The sequence below is a fragment of the Colletotrichum chrysophilum genome (assembly GCF_026319265.1).
Source record: "Colletotrichum chrysophilum strain AFK26 chromosome Unknown scaffold_6, whole genome shotgun sequence".
Lineage (NCBI taxonomy): Eukaryota > Fungi > Ascomycota > Sordariomycetes > Glomerellales > Glomerellaceae > Colletotrichum > Colletotrichum chrysophilum.
This window is the reverse complement of record NW_026517293.1, coordinates 481,003-497,596: the sequence shown is the minus strand read 5'-3', so window position 1 is coordinate 497,596 and position 16,594 is coordinate 481,003. Positions and strand designations below refer to the sequence as shown.

The 16,594-nt window shown below is 53.6% G+C and overlaps 6 protein-coding genes across 6 annotated transcripts; 3 read left to right on the top strand and 3 right to left on the bottom strand.

The window, feature by feature from the left end:
* Positions 1-38: 38 nt before the first annotated feature.
* COL26b_001462 (uncharacterized protein) lies at positions 39-1,361 on the bottom strand (the record flags this gene model as incomplete). Its single annotated transcript, XM_053174411.1, has 1 exon — positions 39-1,361. One exon carries the CDS (start codon positions 1,359-1,361, stop codon positions 39-41), a length of 1,323 nt encoding a protein of 440 aa, XP_053041721.1.
* Positions 1,362-3,003: 1,642 nt separating this feature from the next.
* On the top strand, positions 3,004-4,674 carry COL26b_001461 (uncharacterized protein; the record flags this gene model as incomplete). The annotated part of the gene is made up of 1 exon (XM_053174410.1): positions 3,004-4,674. One exon carries the CDS (start codon positions 3,004-3,006, stop codon positions 4,672-4,674), a length of 1,671 nt encoding a protein of 556 aa, XP_053041720.1.
* A 455-nt stretch (positions 4,675-5,129) lies between these two features.
* On the bottom strand, positions 5,130-6,673 carry COL26b_001460 (uncharacterized protein; the record flags this gene model as incomplete). Its single annotated transcript, XM_053174409.1, has 2 exons — positions 5,130-5,613; positions 5,664-6,673. The coding sequence occupies 2 exons, from the start codon at positions 6,671-6,673 to the stop codon at positions 5,130-5,132; spliced, it is 1,494 nt and encodes a 497-aa protein (XP_053041719.1).
* Positions 6,674-7,711: 1,038 nt separating this feature from the next.
* COL26b_001459 (uncharacterized protein) lies at positions 7,712-8,129 on the bottom strand (the record flags this gene model as incomplete). Its single annotated transcript, XM_053174408.1, has 2 exons — positions 7,712-7,715; positions 7,771-8,129. 2 exons carry the CDS (start codon positions 8,127-8,129, stop codon positions 7,712-7,714), a joined length of 363 nt encoding a protein of 120 aa, XP_053041718.1.
* Positions 8,130-10,042: 1,913 nt separating this feature from the next.
* Positions 10,043-11,232, top strand: COL26b_001458 (uncharacterized protein; the record flags this gene model as incomplete). Its single annotated transcript, XM_053174407.1, has 3 exons — positions 10,043-10,300; positions 10,365-11,141; positions 11,194-11,232. The coding sequence occupies 3 exons, from the start codon at positions 10,043-10,045 to the stop codon at positions 11,230-11,232; spliced, it is 1,074 nt and encodes a 357-aa protein (XP_053041717.1).
* A 1,144-nt stretch (positions 11,233-12,376) lies between these two features.
* Positions 12,377-14,391, top strand: COL26b_001457 (uncharacterized protein; the record flags this gene model as incomplete). The annotated part of the gene is made up of 5 exons (XM_053174406.1): positions 12,377-12,469; positions 12,528-12,604; positions 12,657-13,011; positions 13,064-13,627; positions 13,999-14,391. The coding sequence occupies 5 exons, from the start codon at positions 12,377-12,379 to the stop codon at positions 14,389-14,391; spliced, it is 1,482 nt and encodes a 493-aa protein (XP_053041716.1).
* Positions 14,392-16,594: the final 2,203 nt, after the last annotated feature.

Genomic DNA, 16,594 nt, shown 5'->3' with positions numbered 1-16,594 from the left:
GACATCCTAACGGTAATATTCTCAAGCATTTCCAAGTTTCACTTTTGCCTAAGGGCCGCCACTGCATCCATCTCTTCTTGGGTAGGTAGATTCACTACCATCAAGTAGAGGGCGTCCTGTTTCATCATCTTCTTCAACGGCCTGTTCTTCTTTCGCTCTCTTCTCCTTTCCCTTCTGGCCTGCCTTCCTACCTTGCGATCGATGCCCAACTCCTCACGGCGGTCGTTACGCCTTTGCTGAATGCGGCCAATAGGCCCAACAACTTTCCCACCCGTTGCCATTGAGAGGAGTCCCCCACTACTTGACGAAGTGCTCGGGATGCTTTGCTGCAGTTGTGGGGCTTGCGGAATCTTGGAATCGGGGTGCTGGGCCTGGAAGTGGGAGGCAGCCCTGCGATCGAAATACGTGGACACGAACTGCCCGAATTCCTTGACTGCGTTCTGCTTTTTCCCCTCGTCTAGAGCATCCAGCTGCGGAAAAACAAGAGGTGCCGGTTCTGGGATCTCTACCTCGCTCTTTGTCGTCGTGGAGGCTGAGCGCACGGCGTTTTTCCACTTGCTCTGCCCATCTCTGTCATCGACAGCCTTTGCGATGTTGTGTTCGAGATCAATGTCCTCGATAAGTTCCGTGCTCGAAGGCTTGTACTTCACAATGAGACAAAACAGCCCGCGAGGCTTGAAGAATTTCTCATTCATGGTGTCGAGGTATCCGTTTTGCCTGTAGTTCACGTAGGTTCTGCGTGAAGTCTCGAGACTCGTGTGGATTGCGAAGGTGACAAGCATTGCGATTGGGCTGAAGCCCGAAACTGCCATGTGGGCGTGATCGGCAACCATCACCCCTGCGTTCAAGACATTGAACCAGGGGTTTAACTTGATGCTCTTTTCGAATCCGTCGAGAAACTCCAGCCACGCTGTCTGGTCGATGCCGCACTCATTAAGCACTGGCGCGTAGGCTCTCACGAAACCGCGGTGGCGGGCTTCTGGTCGACGCTGTGGGAGGATGACGGGCATGGGTAGTGGGTGAGTCTGCTGGCCCGCTTCGTAGGGCGGGGGTGGGTGCTGTTCAATGAACCGTCGCAGAAGCTCCTCAGGATCGGCATTATCGTCCGCTTGGTGAGATTGACCCGGCTGTTGGCGCTGTTGAGCTTCGTCGAGCTCAATAGCCCAGTCCTCCTCATCGTCACTGGAAGACTCGTCTTCGAGTGCATCTTGGTGTTTTTGAATAGTAGACGCGTTCGATGAACCCCCGGCCTGTTCATTCCTCTCGCGGGCTTCTTTCCGTTCTTTTTGGTCCGCTCGATACTCCTTCGTAAAATCGACCGCTCCGCCAATAAGTTTTGAAATTGGTCCACGTCCGCTCATCGTGCTCTTGTTGGTGTAGTAATGCTTCACGGAGGCTTGTATGTATTTTGAAATGTATATATCTTGGCAATTCAAATGCAGCGCGGTGACAGGACGACGCAGTCTTTATGGCTCATCATCTCCTTTGTTTGCCCATTAGGCTGCCGCAATTTACTTTTTGGGGGCTCATTTCGCCCGCCAGGCCACGCCCGAGGTATGAAATCCACTGAAGCCACCGTCGTAGGGGCTATGATTTTGCGGGCAGTGGTTTGGTTGGGCTCACCCAAAAATTAGCGTAGGATTCCCCAATTCCAGCTGCAGTCAGCAGCCTCAGATGTGGCTGTACAGCCAAGAGTCGGAAATGATCTTCCCGTCAGCCCAGCTAAGCGCCAAAAGCTTGCATGGACCCGGCGTTCTGTATACAGACGATAAAGACGTGGAGTGAAACAACCAGTTGACAGACCTGTCGATGCGCCCGCATGACTGTTGGGGAAACAGTTGGTAAAAGGGACCTCTCAGCAGGCACAGCAAGGAAGACATGAGAGACAGCCCAAGCAGAGGCCCAAGGGGAGACAGAGACAGGACGGTCTTAGACCCATCACCTGCTATCGCCGTGTCATGGCCGTAGGCAACAGCAACAGGCAGTCTGCCAGTCCCGCCATGCCACTTCAAACGTCAAACGCAGAGGTAACGAGGGTCATCCACATTGGATAGAGATGTGACATTGGGAAGTCCAGGAGAAAGTAAGTTAATGTGGTGAAAACAGGCCCATCATATGGCTCAAGCAGGAACGTCGTCATGTTGCTACCGTTGTCTTCTTCCGCGTCACTGAGCCATCTCCGATGCCCGCTTTGATGCAAAGAAGCAAATCAAAGACACGAGACGCGTCAGCCCCTGCAATTGGTTATTGCCAACGCAAGTAATTAACAGTCTAGGCCGGCCAAAGTCGTCCTCTTGACGTTTTGCCTCTAGATAGGGCAAGATCCCGCAGTGATCAATCGTCAGACAACGCCACACGACAAAGCCACCGTAATACCAACCGCCAACAAACCTGAAATTCTGGGGTAACGCAAACGTGTGGCGGGTGTTTGCGCTGAGCACACCCCAAATGACGACTGCCAATGGCCCGTCGCCTCACTGGTGGAGCGACCGTTTCCCTGTTTTCTCTGGCGAAGATCATCGGATCCGTGTGCCGGAGCCCAAGACAAGCTCCCGCTACCGCGGGAGCGGCTGGGGCTAGCCTCACGAGTCCCCGCAAATTCACGTCATGAATCCCTCCCTCGCCGTCATTGACGTACCTTCTTATTCCCGATGCTCGATGAGCTTCTAGCGACGATGTGATGCCTTAGCTGCTGGGCGGGAAGTTGAGGATTGTCCGCGAATGAGTGCCAGCAGTAACCCCACATGAGCTCATAGCAACACAATCGCAATCCCGCGAGACATGGACTGGTGACATTTTGTCTGGGCGGCAAGGCCGCAGCTTGGCCTGGACCAGCGTTGGAGCTCTGACATCACAACGAACATCCGCTCGCGATGGACGAACACCTGGACTCGACGACGAGTATTTGATGCCCAGGATCCCGCAGCCAAAACTAAGATTCCTGGAAATTGTAACAGCAAACTCAAAGACATATAACAACTTCAACTACTATAATCAGCAATCATGGGTATCGGACAGAAGATCAAGGATGCGCTGCATCATGACAGCCCCCCAAAGTCTTCCACATACGAGAACGACAAGCCTCCCGGGAGCTTTCCCTCCGAGACCACAAACCCCAAGCACACAAACTTGACAGACGGCCGTGATTACACCACGACCGGCAACACAACCGGCACCACTAGTACTTCGGGCCTGACCGGAAAGGACACTACCACCACCACCGGCACCGGACGTCACAGCCCAACCAGCAACCTGACGGGCAACACCCACGGCGGAGCTACCGGCGACATCACCGGCAAGACCCACCGCACTACCGACTCCGGCATCGATGTTGGTCATGGTCACAACCGCACCGGTGAGCAAGACACGCAGAACCCGTACTGGGGCTCCATGGGCCGTGAGAGCCATGGTGTGATCGGTAGCGCGGATTCTTCTGGCCTGACCGGCTCTAACGCTCGTGCAGGCTACAATGATCCCGCCGGCACCCACGGCCCTCACGGCAACCGTGCCGAGAACCTCGCCGACCCCCGTGTCGACTCCGACCGCGACCACCGCGGCGCTCCTGGTACCGGTCTGACCGGATCTAACGTTCACAACTCCAACGTCCGCACCGGCTACGATGATCCTTCCGGAACTCATGGACCCCACAACACCCGCACCGGCAACCTGGCCGATCCCCGTGTTGACTCTGACCGTGACCATCGTGGTGCGCCTGGCACTGGTCTCAGTGGTACCACCCATGGTGCCACCCATGGTACCCACGGTACTTACGGTACCTCTGGCCTGAGCAACTCCAATGTTCGCACCGGTTACGACGATCCCGAGGGAACTCACGGCCCTCACTCTGGCCGCGTTGCCAACGCGGTTGACCCTCGCGTCGACTCCGACCGTGATCACCGTGGAGCTCCCTACGGCGCCAACAAGGATCTCCCTCTCCGTCCCAACGAGCAGTACGGCGCCAGCGATCGCCTTAGAGGCCAGGGTCCCGAAGCTGTTGGCGGTGGCGTCTACAACCCCAACGTTCCTGCTGGTCACCACGATCCCACCTCCAACGTGGACCGCTCTATTGAGGGTTCTCACTTCACTCACACCGGCCACGCCGGCAACGCGGGTCCTGGCGCCCAGACCCAGCACGCAACGCATACCAACCCTTCCCTCATCGGGGCTCACAGCAACGACCCCTACGACACTAGGATGAGAGACAGAGATATGGGCTATGAGCGCTCTGGTCATGGTATTGCCGGCGGTGTTGCTGGAGCCGGCCTTGGTGCTGCTGCCACCGAGGCTTCTCGCAGACACCACCACGATGACATCCGCGAATCTGGCTACGGCGCCAACACCACCCGCAGCGGCGTTGACGACTACTCTCGCACTTCCGGATCCGGACTCACTGGCCACGAGCCTGGTGTTCCTAGAACTAGCATGCTGGACCCTTACAACGAGTCTCCTACCACTCACGGAGTTGGTGCTGATAAGGGCATCGTCGGTGGACGCAATGGTTCTCCCCCATTCAACCAAGGTTCGCTTCAATCCTCTATTCCCTCCGGTATGGGTCCTGACCATTACGGCCCAGGCCACGAAGGTGCCAAGGTCATGCACACGTGCTCTCACTGCGGCAACGACAATGATATCAGCCGCTACTTCAAGAAGGATGCTGTGTACCGCATGAACTAATGAGAGTCTTTGGGTTTATGAATAGCGTGTTTTGTATACCATCATGTACTTCTAGTTAGTCATAATGAGCATGACATAATGGAACCAGTCCACATTGGATTTAACAACGAGCGTTATGATCCGATCAACTTCCCAACTATGCGCTGTTCAGGCTGACATGTAGTCAAGAACGAGCTGTGCATCTATACGACTCGAGTCTTGCAGAGCCTATTGGGTCCTTCTCCAGCGCACCTTCACGTCTCTATCGGGTGACACGGCACCTGACCCAATTGCCGACTTTTCGTCTTCCGCTGGCCGATCCGAACTAACACCATCAAAAGTCACCCATTCGATAAACTCAACCTCAAATCTGGAGATGATCATAGCAGCGACTAGCATGATCTCTTGCTTTGCGAAGAACCGACCAGGGCACATTGAGACGCCGCCCCCTATGTCCTGTGTTAGTCCTCGCCGAACTAATATGGGTAGTGAGGTTTACCGTACGGAAAGTAGTCGCTTGGCCTGCCAGCCATGGAGAATTCCATCACCGTTTTGATATGCCCAAGCTCATCCTCCTTATCAACATATTTGATATGTCTTTCTGCCCAGAAACTCGATGTTGGATGACCCTCTACTCCCCACACTGACTCATCTTGCAAGCCAATTTGTGTCGGGGCTTGGACCAGAGATCCCTTCGGTAGAACGTATCCATCCCATTCGAGGGGTTCCATAACCTCTCTGGTCACATTGATCGATACATGCAGACGAATAGTCTCTGCGTAGACGGACTGGAGCAAAGGCAGGGCCAAAAGCTTCGTAACATCAATCGCAGGCTTCGACGTAACAGGGTCAGGAACAATGGCTCCTTGCACTTCCTCTTTCACTGCCCTCCACAGAGACGGGTTCTTCGCGAGCTCCATCATTACCCAAGCCGTCTGGGGGATGCTGTTGACGTTGAATCTGGTTATAGTCAGCACGGGAGGTAGACTTCGCACACACGTGTTGCTTACCCAGATTGAATACCTAGATGCTGCGCAGCACGAGACCTCATAGAAAACTTCTTGTCCTTCCAGAACTTGGCATGTTCTCTCTGAAGTCTGGATCCGAATGTCGGTTCCCAGTCGGCCTCCGCTTCCATTCCATCCCAATCGAAAGTATCCCATGCGTCCTGTAAGAATGTCTCCATCATATCTAATGCCTTTTTCTGCGCTTTTCTGGGTCCAGGATTCATCCATGTCGGCAACCCGTACATCAGTTTCATTGCTACCTTGTCGTACTCCCACATAGCGTCTACGAATTCAGGGTATTTGTCAATAAGCCGCCTGCCCGCCAGGGTCATGACAGCAGCCTCAGTCATGTCCTTCTTCAAGAACTGGAAGAGGCACACTTCTTTCCACTCATTCAGCGGCTGGGTTTCTAATTTTTCTCCGAAGAAGGCCGTGAAGTTCTGCGCCAGTTTCGCTGTCGGCTCAGCACGCGACAGGTGCTCCGTGAAGATATGATGCATGCCGCTCCATATCCTTTGGTCCTCTGGAGTATCCTCGGTCCCGGGAGCGGGGATCTTCAAACGGCCTGTCTTGTCGCTGGCCCATCGTTTAGCATCTTGTTGGTCAACTCCATGAACCTTTTCTGTGACCATGAGAACGAACTTGTCCGAGCTGAGTTGAGTGCTGCCAGCGCTGTTCCGGAAGAGCCTTTGGATATTTTGAGAGCCAGAAACCAGATACACTGGGACTGGACCTAGGTTGAACTTGACAATGTTGCTCTTCTTTAGGGCCTCTGCGGCTCTCTTGAGGAACCCGTGGTTGTCAGTCAGGTATTGATACGTGTTAGAAACATAGGGTATGCGCTCTGGTAAAGAAGGAGGCTCAGCTGCTTTCTTTCGGAATATCCTACTGACAAACAGGATGCTGATTAAGGGCAGTATCAGCCAGCTGAGATGGAGGATCGTGATGTTCGAGTAGAACACGTGTGGCAGGCCCGCTGGTGACCTGACTTCCGATGCGTTACCGTCATCCATTTGAAAGTATTACGATTGAAGTTGAGATCCGATTAGAACTTTTCCATTAAGGAGAAATGGCAAGAAAGAAAGAAAAGGGGATGAGATCCGTCGCATGCAGTGTGTCTCACAACCACGGCATGCCCCATTGGCGCCTTGCGCCCACCAAGCTACCCTGACGGGTATGGAGAAATCACACCACATTCCCCAAACCCAACTAGATTGCATTGTGCATATCTTGCCATTTCGGCTGATGATTGTTGATATTGGTGATGAACTTCACGTGCATACGCTTGCTTCGTATGACAATCTGCATCGTCCAAGTCTTTCCAACGAAGAAGTGTTTTTCCTTTGGTCCATCGAGATGGGCCTCTTTCCACTGACCGCTGATATCAGATCCAAAAAGTGCTGTTCTCAACCCTGGTCCGCGAAAGTCTACCAAAGGTCCTCAAAGACAGCAAAGATTTTGATGATAGTTGTTCCTTTTCAGGTGCGAGGTGACCAATCACGACCATTGAATACCATGCAGGATGTATGAACTTGATCAGCTTGGAAATCGTAACAGGCTAAGTGCTGACATGCCCTTGGGCGCCACCTTCCCCAACCAGGCATCACTCGCAGCCGCTTACACAGAAATATCAAAAGATTGGCTGATCCCAAGGGAAAGCAGCCGGCATAGAGAAAAGCCCTTCAACAGACTCGATCCAGTCTAAAGGCTGTAGTCCAATCTCGTCGAACGAAGGCAGATGGTTCGAGTCCGCGTCGCCGACTTCATTTGAAGAAGTCGGCACAGCGTTGACTTCTTGGAGCTCGTCTGAATGGGCATTGCTACCGGAATTCCGCTTCCTTGTTGCATCTGCAGATGAATCCGACCGTTGGAACCAGAGACCGTTGAGTAGCTTGGCGTATTTTGCGGCGATGTGATCTGCGTCAGTGGCTGCGATCTCGAGTACTCCGATGAATCGTCGCATCAGGTTTGCTGTCTGGGCATGTTTTCCTGATGAGACGGCACCAGATGCGTGTGCTTTATAAAGGAATACAGACGAATGTATTTCATATCTAACTGGAGTTGTCAGAGACATTTTCAGGCCCCCGGCAAGCATGGGACCGACACTCACAGGTAGAACCGAGCGGGCATGAACCGCAGATATTTCTCGGCATCAATATCTTCAATGGCAATCCTCAATAGAGCTTCGGCAGCGTCTACAGCCTCATAAACATGACGAGCATCGGGACTAGCCATAGCTGAGTGCGGGAAGCATGCCGACTTTGTGACTTCTTGCGTGCCGGATGCCGATGCCCGATAGAGAACAGCTTGAAAGGCGAAGGCATTGACATAAAGACGAAGATACTTCTCCATCATCTTGAGACATGACTTCAGATGCTGGGAGCATTTGAGTCCGTTCCAAACGAGATCCCACGCGACAATGGCGCGGCTTGCATCATCGATGTACTTGGTGTAATCACCCCGGGTCATGAGTTCTCCGGTACGTTGTTTTGATGCAAAGAGAATATCGTGGGCGTTCCCGAACAAAGTTGTCAACTCAACCTGTGCCTGTAGCAGAGACGCAAAATCTTCCCCTGAGGTGTACCGTGGTTGTAAGGATGGGAAGTCGTCAGCTGTGAATCGCGCAGATAGAGCCGGTCCTCTGCTCCAGAAGGCTTGGCCCATACGGATAGAGATCTGGCGGTCCGACAGGTATGTAACTTGGATCAAGATCAGTATAAGACACTCTGGAGATCTTCGAGCCGAGGGAGCTGTAACTAACATGTCCATGCCAGCCGTCTTCTCAACATTGCTGGGTCAGCTTCTTTGTCTGCCCTGAAAGAGGAATCTTCAAGCCGCAGCAAATACGCAAGCCTGACGGCGAGCCCTAATATCGACCATGCTGCACCTTCTCCCCCGTCATCGTTTTGTCCCAGTGTAAGCGGTGTCCATTCTCCTAGGATCAGGAGCCCCTCCACACACCCTACGCTGCGTATTGTGGACATACCAAGAACGACATCGAGGATAAGGCGTCGCATGTGCTGCCATATTGACTGATGTAGCTCGGTCAGGTCGGACTGATCTCTTGAAGCTACTACTAGAGCGGCTGTGAGAAGGAACGATTCGTGCTTGATGGTATCGGAGAGGAACTGTGGCATGAGCAGATTGGCTGGAACAATCGGGAAGAATGGATGATAGTCATCGGCATAACTTGCTTCTGTGAGCGATTCAGTCTCTTGTAATTGGACTGTAGACTTACTGTCTTATGAGATTTTGGAGGGTGACTAGGTCCAAAGCGCCCTCCTTGACGGGAGGGTATTCTTCAACCGCTTGGTGCGCCGTAAGCTGATTTTCGGGCGATGCTAAAGACGAGAGCTGATCAGTCCGGGCTTGCTGTCCCGGAGACAGAATCGAGTCTAAGATAGAAGATGCGTTTCCAGGTGTTGATTTGTTGAGTCCGCCATCCCCTAGTTCATCATCTTCCCCATCCTCAGCCGCCCGGGCAAGGATCAGCAGGGCATCAGAGGGATTCTGAAGGGACCGATGCAGTCGCTGTTCTCGAGGCTTTGGCGTCTCTACGATTGTTTCTGGGACAAAAGATGCTACGGAAACCACCGAGGGCGCCGTAGCAACGTCACTATCGCGTCTTTGCCTCTTGTTGCCTCGGTACTGGGAGTAGTCGCCGCCACGTCGCGATCCAGCTAGGGAGCAGTCGACTCCTTCGCGGACACACTTTGCGCACGGCGGTCGTCCTCGTTCGCCAATACTGTCTCTGTAACGCTAGTTAACAACCGAAATATTCGGTAGAACGCCTTGTGAATCGCAACCAGAGAGATATCATCCTTGCTGGAGAAATCGATCGGCCGGAAGGCGGAGGGACCCACAAATCACATCGCGTCTTGCGCGCGCGACACCTCACGCATGCTCGGTATTGTCTTACACCGGTCGCTTTGGTCATGTTCAAGGTTCCGGTCCGGGGAAAATACGGGGTGGTGAGCGTGAGAACCTGGGGCCGCTCGTACGACCGATGCGGGGTCTGGGGACGGTTATAGATGGCCGAGCGCCGGCTATAGACGACTAAAGACGGCGGGGTCGACGCGGGGTACGGCAGCAGACGGCCGAGGATGTTCGACCTCGCTGTTGAACAGTAAGGCTTTATGGGAAGAACGTCACTGGGCAGAATGGGTTCGTTCGGTTTAACATCTTCAAGACTTGTGGCAATAAGTTCTTGGTTTGCTGCATCAGAAAAGCCGAACGAGGCCGTATAAAGCGAGACGGTAATCAGCCACGGCCATCCGTATTGTTCAACTCGTAATTGCGTTTCTAACAGAATTCCATCACATTAGAAAGCAAAAGAATTCGCATTTCATTCCATCTCCTTTATACATCCCTAAGTAAGCATCATGGCGCCCGGAGTGCTCCAGTCCGAAGCCCCAGCTTCACTGCCAACGCAGAATGTCAAACAGCTTGACCACCGTGAAGCGTACGACCCTAACAACGACATCTACGGCAACTACTTCCCGGCCGATCCTAAGACCCTGAGTCTAGAGTCCAACTTTGGGCCCATGGATCCCGCTTCGATTGGATACCTCCAGCCTACCCACCGCGATACCCCCCTCAACGTGATGCGGGAGCGCTTCGAGCGCGATGGATATCTGCTCGTATGTCCTTTGACAGCAATTGGAGTTTGAATACCTGGAATATTTCTGACATATGGAACAACAGATAAAGGATCTTCTTCCCTACGAGCCAGTTCTGAAGTGCCGTCGCGAATACTTCTCGCACATGAGCCCCAGCGGTCTCCTCCGTCCCGGCACCGACCCCGTCGAAGGCACATTCTCCGGCAAAGACACCAAAAAATACCTTCCTCCCGGTAATCTTCGCCGTCTGTTTGGCCTCAAAGATGATCCGGAGAGCGATAAGTACGCCGAGCTCATGGTTTCAGCGCACGAGGCCGACTTTTACGTCAACTTTTGCAAGTTCCCCGAGCTGCGCCAGTTCGTCAGCCGTTTCACCGACTGGCAGTCTCCCCATATGCTTCAACGCACCATGCTTCGAGCCTTTGTTCCCGACAGCGAGCTCACACCAGTCCACTTCGACCAAATGTATCTCCGCGCCGGGCCTCCAACCAGTCTGACCGCTTGGGTACCCATCGGGCCGGTGTCGCTCGAGGGCGGCGGTTTGATGTACCTCGAGGGATCCACTGACATTGGCATGAAGACCGAGGACGACTTTGCAAAGAACGCGCATAACCTGACTGACGAGGAGCGTGTCAGCGCGTTTAACAAGAACATGAATGACGGCGGCTTTCTCAGCCGAGACACAGTGACATACGGAAAGGAGACTCAAAGGAAATGGTTGATCGCGGAATACGAGGTCGGCGACGTCATCTTCCACAACCCGTACATGGTCCACGCCAGCTGCAAAAATAAAGACCCCGACGCGAGAATCCGTTTGGCTACGGATCTCCGATTCGTCGACCCCGAGAAGCCGTATGATAGAGTAGGTGACACAACCCCTATATTCAAACCAAGTGGGCTAACCAATATCACAGCGGTGGATGAAAGTTTACAAGCCCCTCGACGGGCTGTGAAGGACGACTTGGAAAGGGTTTTAGCGGTGTTCTATGGAAATTGTGATATTAGAAGACTGTTGGCATGTACCTATGTAAAGTAAAATGATGGTACAAAACAGAATGAAGGAGGTAACCTTTCCACCATGTTCCAAAAGTGCATGAGACTATTGGAGAGCCCATGAAGCTTCTGCCTTACCTTAGCTACTGCCTAGATGTGTTTTCATCCGCCGAGACATAGATAGAATGATCAGGCTGTCTTGAATATTGAAATACAGAACTCGTGTACCAAGCAGATGGTACGATACCCTCCAACAGGGGCCTTGAAACGTATCAGACTACGCTCTCGTTCCAAGCTGGTGCGATATCTCTGTAGTTCTCGGTTCTTTCACGAAATGCTCCAACTACCAAACCTCGGCCGATCTGCGATACAGGTGACCCCGAAGACTCGCCCATATTCATCCCGCCAAGTCAGCTTGGCATCAACGTCACTGGTGATGGAGAGCAGACAGTTCCGAACGCTAACAAGACCCGACAGATTGGTAATCTCCATGATGAAAGAACGAATCCAGAGCATCTCATTTGTGGGAAAATCAAACACCGCGAGCCTCAAGCACGGCAGATGCCAGGATAGTGACATGGAAGCATGCGACTTCAGCAACGCGGTGCTACAACGGTACACATAACACTCCATACCCAGGGGTGACAAGCGAGAGCTGCCGTCAACGCGGACGCCAAGTAACACCCATCCTCCAGTCCGCGTGCGATACGCCACCATCCATCTATAGCCGACGCTAAATCAACCCAAGAGTCCAACCAATGTCTGACTCGGTATCCTCATGCCGACAGGTCTCCGACTTGCCTGTCGTCCCCCATACCCCGGATTTGGGGTTGTGGGGTGGACGGGCTGGGGTAGCTTGCGGGGTGCAGGGGAGACGCCGGTTCTGATCGAGCCCCGAGGCCTGTGACTTGGCCGGCCGTCTATTACCGTTAGAGGAGTTGATGATAAGGATGAAGAGATATGTCGGCTCTTCGATTTACCTATTTAGTCTATCCGGATGTCAAAACCATTGGGTTTCATCAGCATCGAGGTTGTCTTTCCCAAACTCGACAGGTTGCCTTTTTTTGAATCCGATTTCGTCGAGCTTTTGACCCAGTAGTTGCGATGGGCTTGTTGCAGAAGATTGTTCGCAATGAGGCGACCAAGTCGGACCCTCCCGAGATCTACAATGCCCGAGTTGTACTCATCAGTCTGGTGGTAGGTTGCTCTGAGCGCCATAGAGACAAAATAGCACTGAAAGTAACAACTTCGACAGGCCTGCGGCGGAGCATTGCTCTTTGGTATGGACATGGGCATCATCGGGGGCGTCTTGACGATGGACTCATTCAAGAAGTGAGTTGTCATACCTTCAGAAGGCGAGACTGCTGACGAATTTTTCGTGCAGGGAATACGGACTGATGGACCAACCGAAAGCTGTCCTCGCCAGTCTGGAGGGAAACGTTGTGTCAGTCATCCAAGCTGGTGCCTTCGCCGGGGCCTTGCTCTCGATGTGGCTGGCAAACCGAGTAGGCCGTCGATTCTCCCTTATTATCGCCTCGATCCTAGTCTTCGTTGGCGTTGCGTTGCAGGCAGCTGCTAGTGGGCATATCGAGGCCATGTACGTTGGCCGGCTGGTTGCTGGTGTGGCCATTGGTATCGCATCTTCAGTCAACCCGCTTTACGTCTCGGAGAATGCGCCTCGCGGTATTAGAGGTCTCCTCACGGGCCTTTACCAGCTGAGCATTGTGACCGGCCTGACGGTACGCTACGTCAACCCCATCCCGGTCTTCACATGCTAATAAGATCGGGCAGCTCGCATTCTGGATCAACTACGGCTCCCTACTCCACATCAAAGGCCACAGCCAGTATATCATCCCCCTCTCCCTACAAGCCTTCCCCGCCGTCATCCTCCTCGTGGGCATGCTTCTCGCAAACGAGTCACCCCGCTTCCTCGCCCAGCGCCACCCCGACAAAGCCCTCGCCGTCCTCGCCAAGCTGCGCAATCTGCCCGCGGACCACCCCTACATCGTGCAAGAGATGGACGGTATCTCGAGACAATTGGAAGAAGAGCGCGCCCTGGCGGTCAACGCGTCGTCGTTCTCGCTGTTGAGGGAGGCTTTCACGATCAAGTCGTACCGCAGGAGAAGCCTTCTCTGCATCACGCTGATGATGTGGTCCAATCTTACTGGAACGAATGCCATGACGTACTACAGCCCGCGAATTTTTGCCAGCGTTGGGTTGTCCGGGTCTGCTTCTGGGCTTTTTGCGACGGGCGTGTACGGTATCGTCAAGATGGTCTCGTGCGCCATCTTCATTGTCTTTGTGACGGATACTCTTGGAAGAAGGAAAAGTCTGCTGTGGACGGGAATCGTTCAGGTGAGCTCATCGTGAGACTTTGACCAGGCTACGAGGCTGACTCTATCTGCTTTAGGGCCTGGCACTATTCTACGTTGGGTTTTACATACGCTTCGATCCTCCGGTGACAGGGGAATCTGTGAGCGCGCCGGGATACGTTGCACTCGTTGCCATCTACATCTTTGCAGCAGTAAGTGATGGTCATCATGGCAAATGTTTATTGGAGTTGAAGTGCTAACAGTCTTCAAGGTTTATCAAGTAAGCCACACTTTACTTCAGTTGTCTCCTATTCTCAGTGTCGCGATGGGAGCTTCTAGGCTTTGATTTATTACACAATGCTTTCACTCTTGAGACTATTTTCTTCAGTCATGACAGAAACTAACCTTTTGCAGTTCGGCTGGGGACCCGTCGTCTGGACCTACTCCTCCGAGATCCCTCCCGCCCGCCTCCGAGCCCTGATGATGGGCATGGCCACGGCGAGCCAGTGGCTCTTCAACTTCGTCGTAGCGAAAGCGACCCCGAGCATGTTTGCCACTCTGGGGACCAATGGATTCGGCACGTACTTTGTCTACGGCACCTTCTGCTTCATCATGGTGGTCTTTGCGTTCTTCTTCGTCCCCGAGACGGCTGGTGTTGCGCTGGAGCAGATGGAGGAGCTGTTCGAGAAGGACTCGCTCAGGGACAAGCTCTTGTTCAGAAAGGGGCCGCGGCTGAGCTCGAGAGAAGATGCGGCGGATGAGGGTGTGCTTGACAAGAAGAATGCTGAGCACGTGGAAGTGGCGTAGGCATAGGGAGACACAGCAATCAATGTTGTTCGACGATTCGATAGATGAAAACTGAAGTCCCTGTTGAATGAGACTGCACACGGGAGTGTTTTCCACACGTGCTTTCACTGATATTGGTGACCGAGCTTACACCTAGAGAGAATTGCTTGCCGAACAACCCTCCTAGACGTATGTGCAATCAATTTGGTCAGTTCATATGCAACGCAGTCAACGGCTGTCTCGAAGCCGCGCAACCTAGATGACTTGCGCCAAAGATTCGCTTTGGCCTAGACAGGCATGTTTCGAAACAATACACATGGGCCAGATTCGCGAGGAGACCAAAGTCCAGATGGGGGCTCTGCATCCGCGTTGACTCGCAGCCCTCACACATCCTTTGTCCGCTTTGTCCCGCCGTGGTGGCTTGCTTCGTCGGCTCGGCGAGCCGAGAAGAACCCAATTGCGCCCAGAGAAAGCCAGATGGCAAAGTTGAAAGCTGACATGCGCAAATATGCACGCGAATCCGGCCGCAGCCCAATGGCGGGAGCGGCAGCGCGAGCGCATGGGGGGAGAAAACGTGGCCGTCTTGCCTGGTGCAGCGCAAGTCGCACCGTCGGGCAGCAGCCACTGAAGACGCGGGATTGGCGCCATGTGCTTCAGCGGACGGCGGGGGATTCGTCCATTGTGCGTCTGGGAGATTGGGCCATCGAGATCAGACGAGGTGCATTTTCACGTCGGGCGATGTAGGGGAGGAAATACGGAAAGTGCAATGTAGGCGAAAATGGCTCAGTTGGAAGGGCAGGCCGTTCAGGCTGATGTGATGGTGGTGGTGGTAGTTGGGCTGCGTGGATGAAGGGCAGGGAACGGCCGAGATGGTACCTTTTGGCATAGCGGCGTCGTTGACGGAGGCGCTGAAGACGGGCATGCGGTGATGGGCTGATGAGATTTGCTGGGCGAAGATGATGCTGCTGCTGCCAAGGTTCGACGCATGGGATAGACACGGCTCAGTGATTGAGGTTGTATGTACGACTAACTGATAATATGCAGGGCATCACGTAAGTGCCCTTGTCCGCAGGTACACACGCATGAGAAGAAGATGGTTCGGGTCACCGATTCTCGTCGATTAAGTATCGGTTTGATGAGGCATGACAGCTACGACAAGCCAGTGAGAGATCGAGCCGATGACGATGTGGTGGTCGGGATGTAATTAGATGAGGGGAATATCTCGTTGTTGGTACGTCAACGTTTGGCATGGAACAGACACCAAGAACGGGACCGCAAAGTTCAGTGAAGAGTTGGCGATTGCGTTCTCGATCCCGATGGGATGGACGGACAACACCGCTGCCAGCGTAGGTTGGAGACACGGGGGACAATACAAGGTTCACGCCATCGTCCAGCATGTCTCAACGGTGTAGCTTATCGAACGAAGCCGCAGAACGATATCGTCGGATCACGGACGGTGCAGGTGAGCGGGCAAAGAGCAATCCATGGCCGAGGTTACAGCGCCGTACATGGAGTTGCATCCTGGGCTGTCCCTTCGTTCAGGGTGCGCGTTGCAGCGGTGTTGGTCGAGAACCACGCCGGCCTAGTCTGTCTGCGTCGTCTCATGCATGGAATGAGAATGAGAAAAGGGCCAGTCACCACCAGCCAGAGTCAAATAAACAGCGGCCGAGTCACCTCCAGTCAGCCGGTCAATGTTAAAAAGAGCGGTGGAACCCATCCGCAATCCTCGCTCTGATCCCCCAGATTGGAGAGAAGAGATCTTGGGTTCCCATTCTTTTCTGGACTGATCTTTTGGCTTTCCCCGTGGGCATCACTTGATCTGGTCGCACCCGACGTGGCCTGACAGCGATAGACGTGACCGGGCAAAGCATTCGTTCTTACGAGTTTACGAGCGAAGCAGCTTGCGCAGTCGTATTGCAGCAGACGACACCAACAGGCCCCTTTTGGAGGGACCACTAATTAGGACCGTTGTTCGCGCTCACCGTCTTTTCAGCGCGGCGACATCGACGATAGGCCGACGGACAGCGCCACGAACGACGGCCGATCCAGGAGGGTTGCGAGAGCCTCACTCTTACTCATCCAACTGCTCTATCGCTACCGCTGGTATCTTGAGAGGTTGCCCAGAGCAGTGGACCATCGACTTCCGAGAAATAATAACAAAAAGGGGGAGGAAATTACCTCGAATTACGTCAGGTGGGTCTGAGTTTTCCCTCTGGTTGATTGT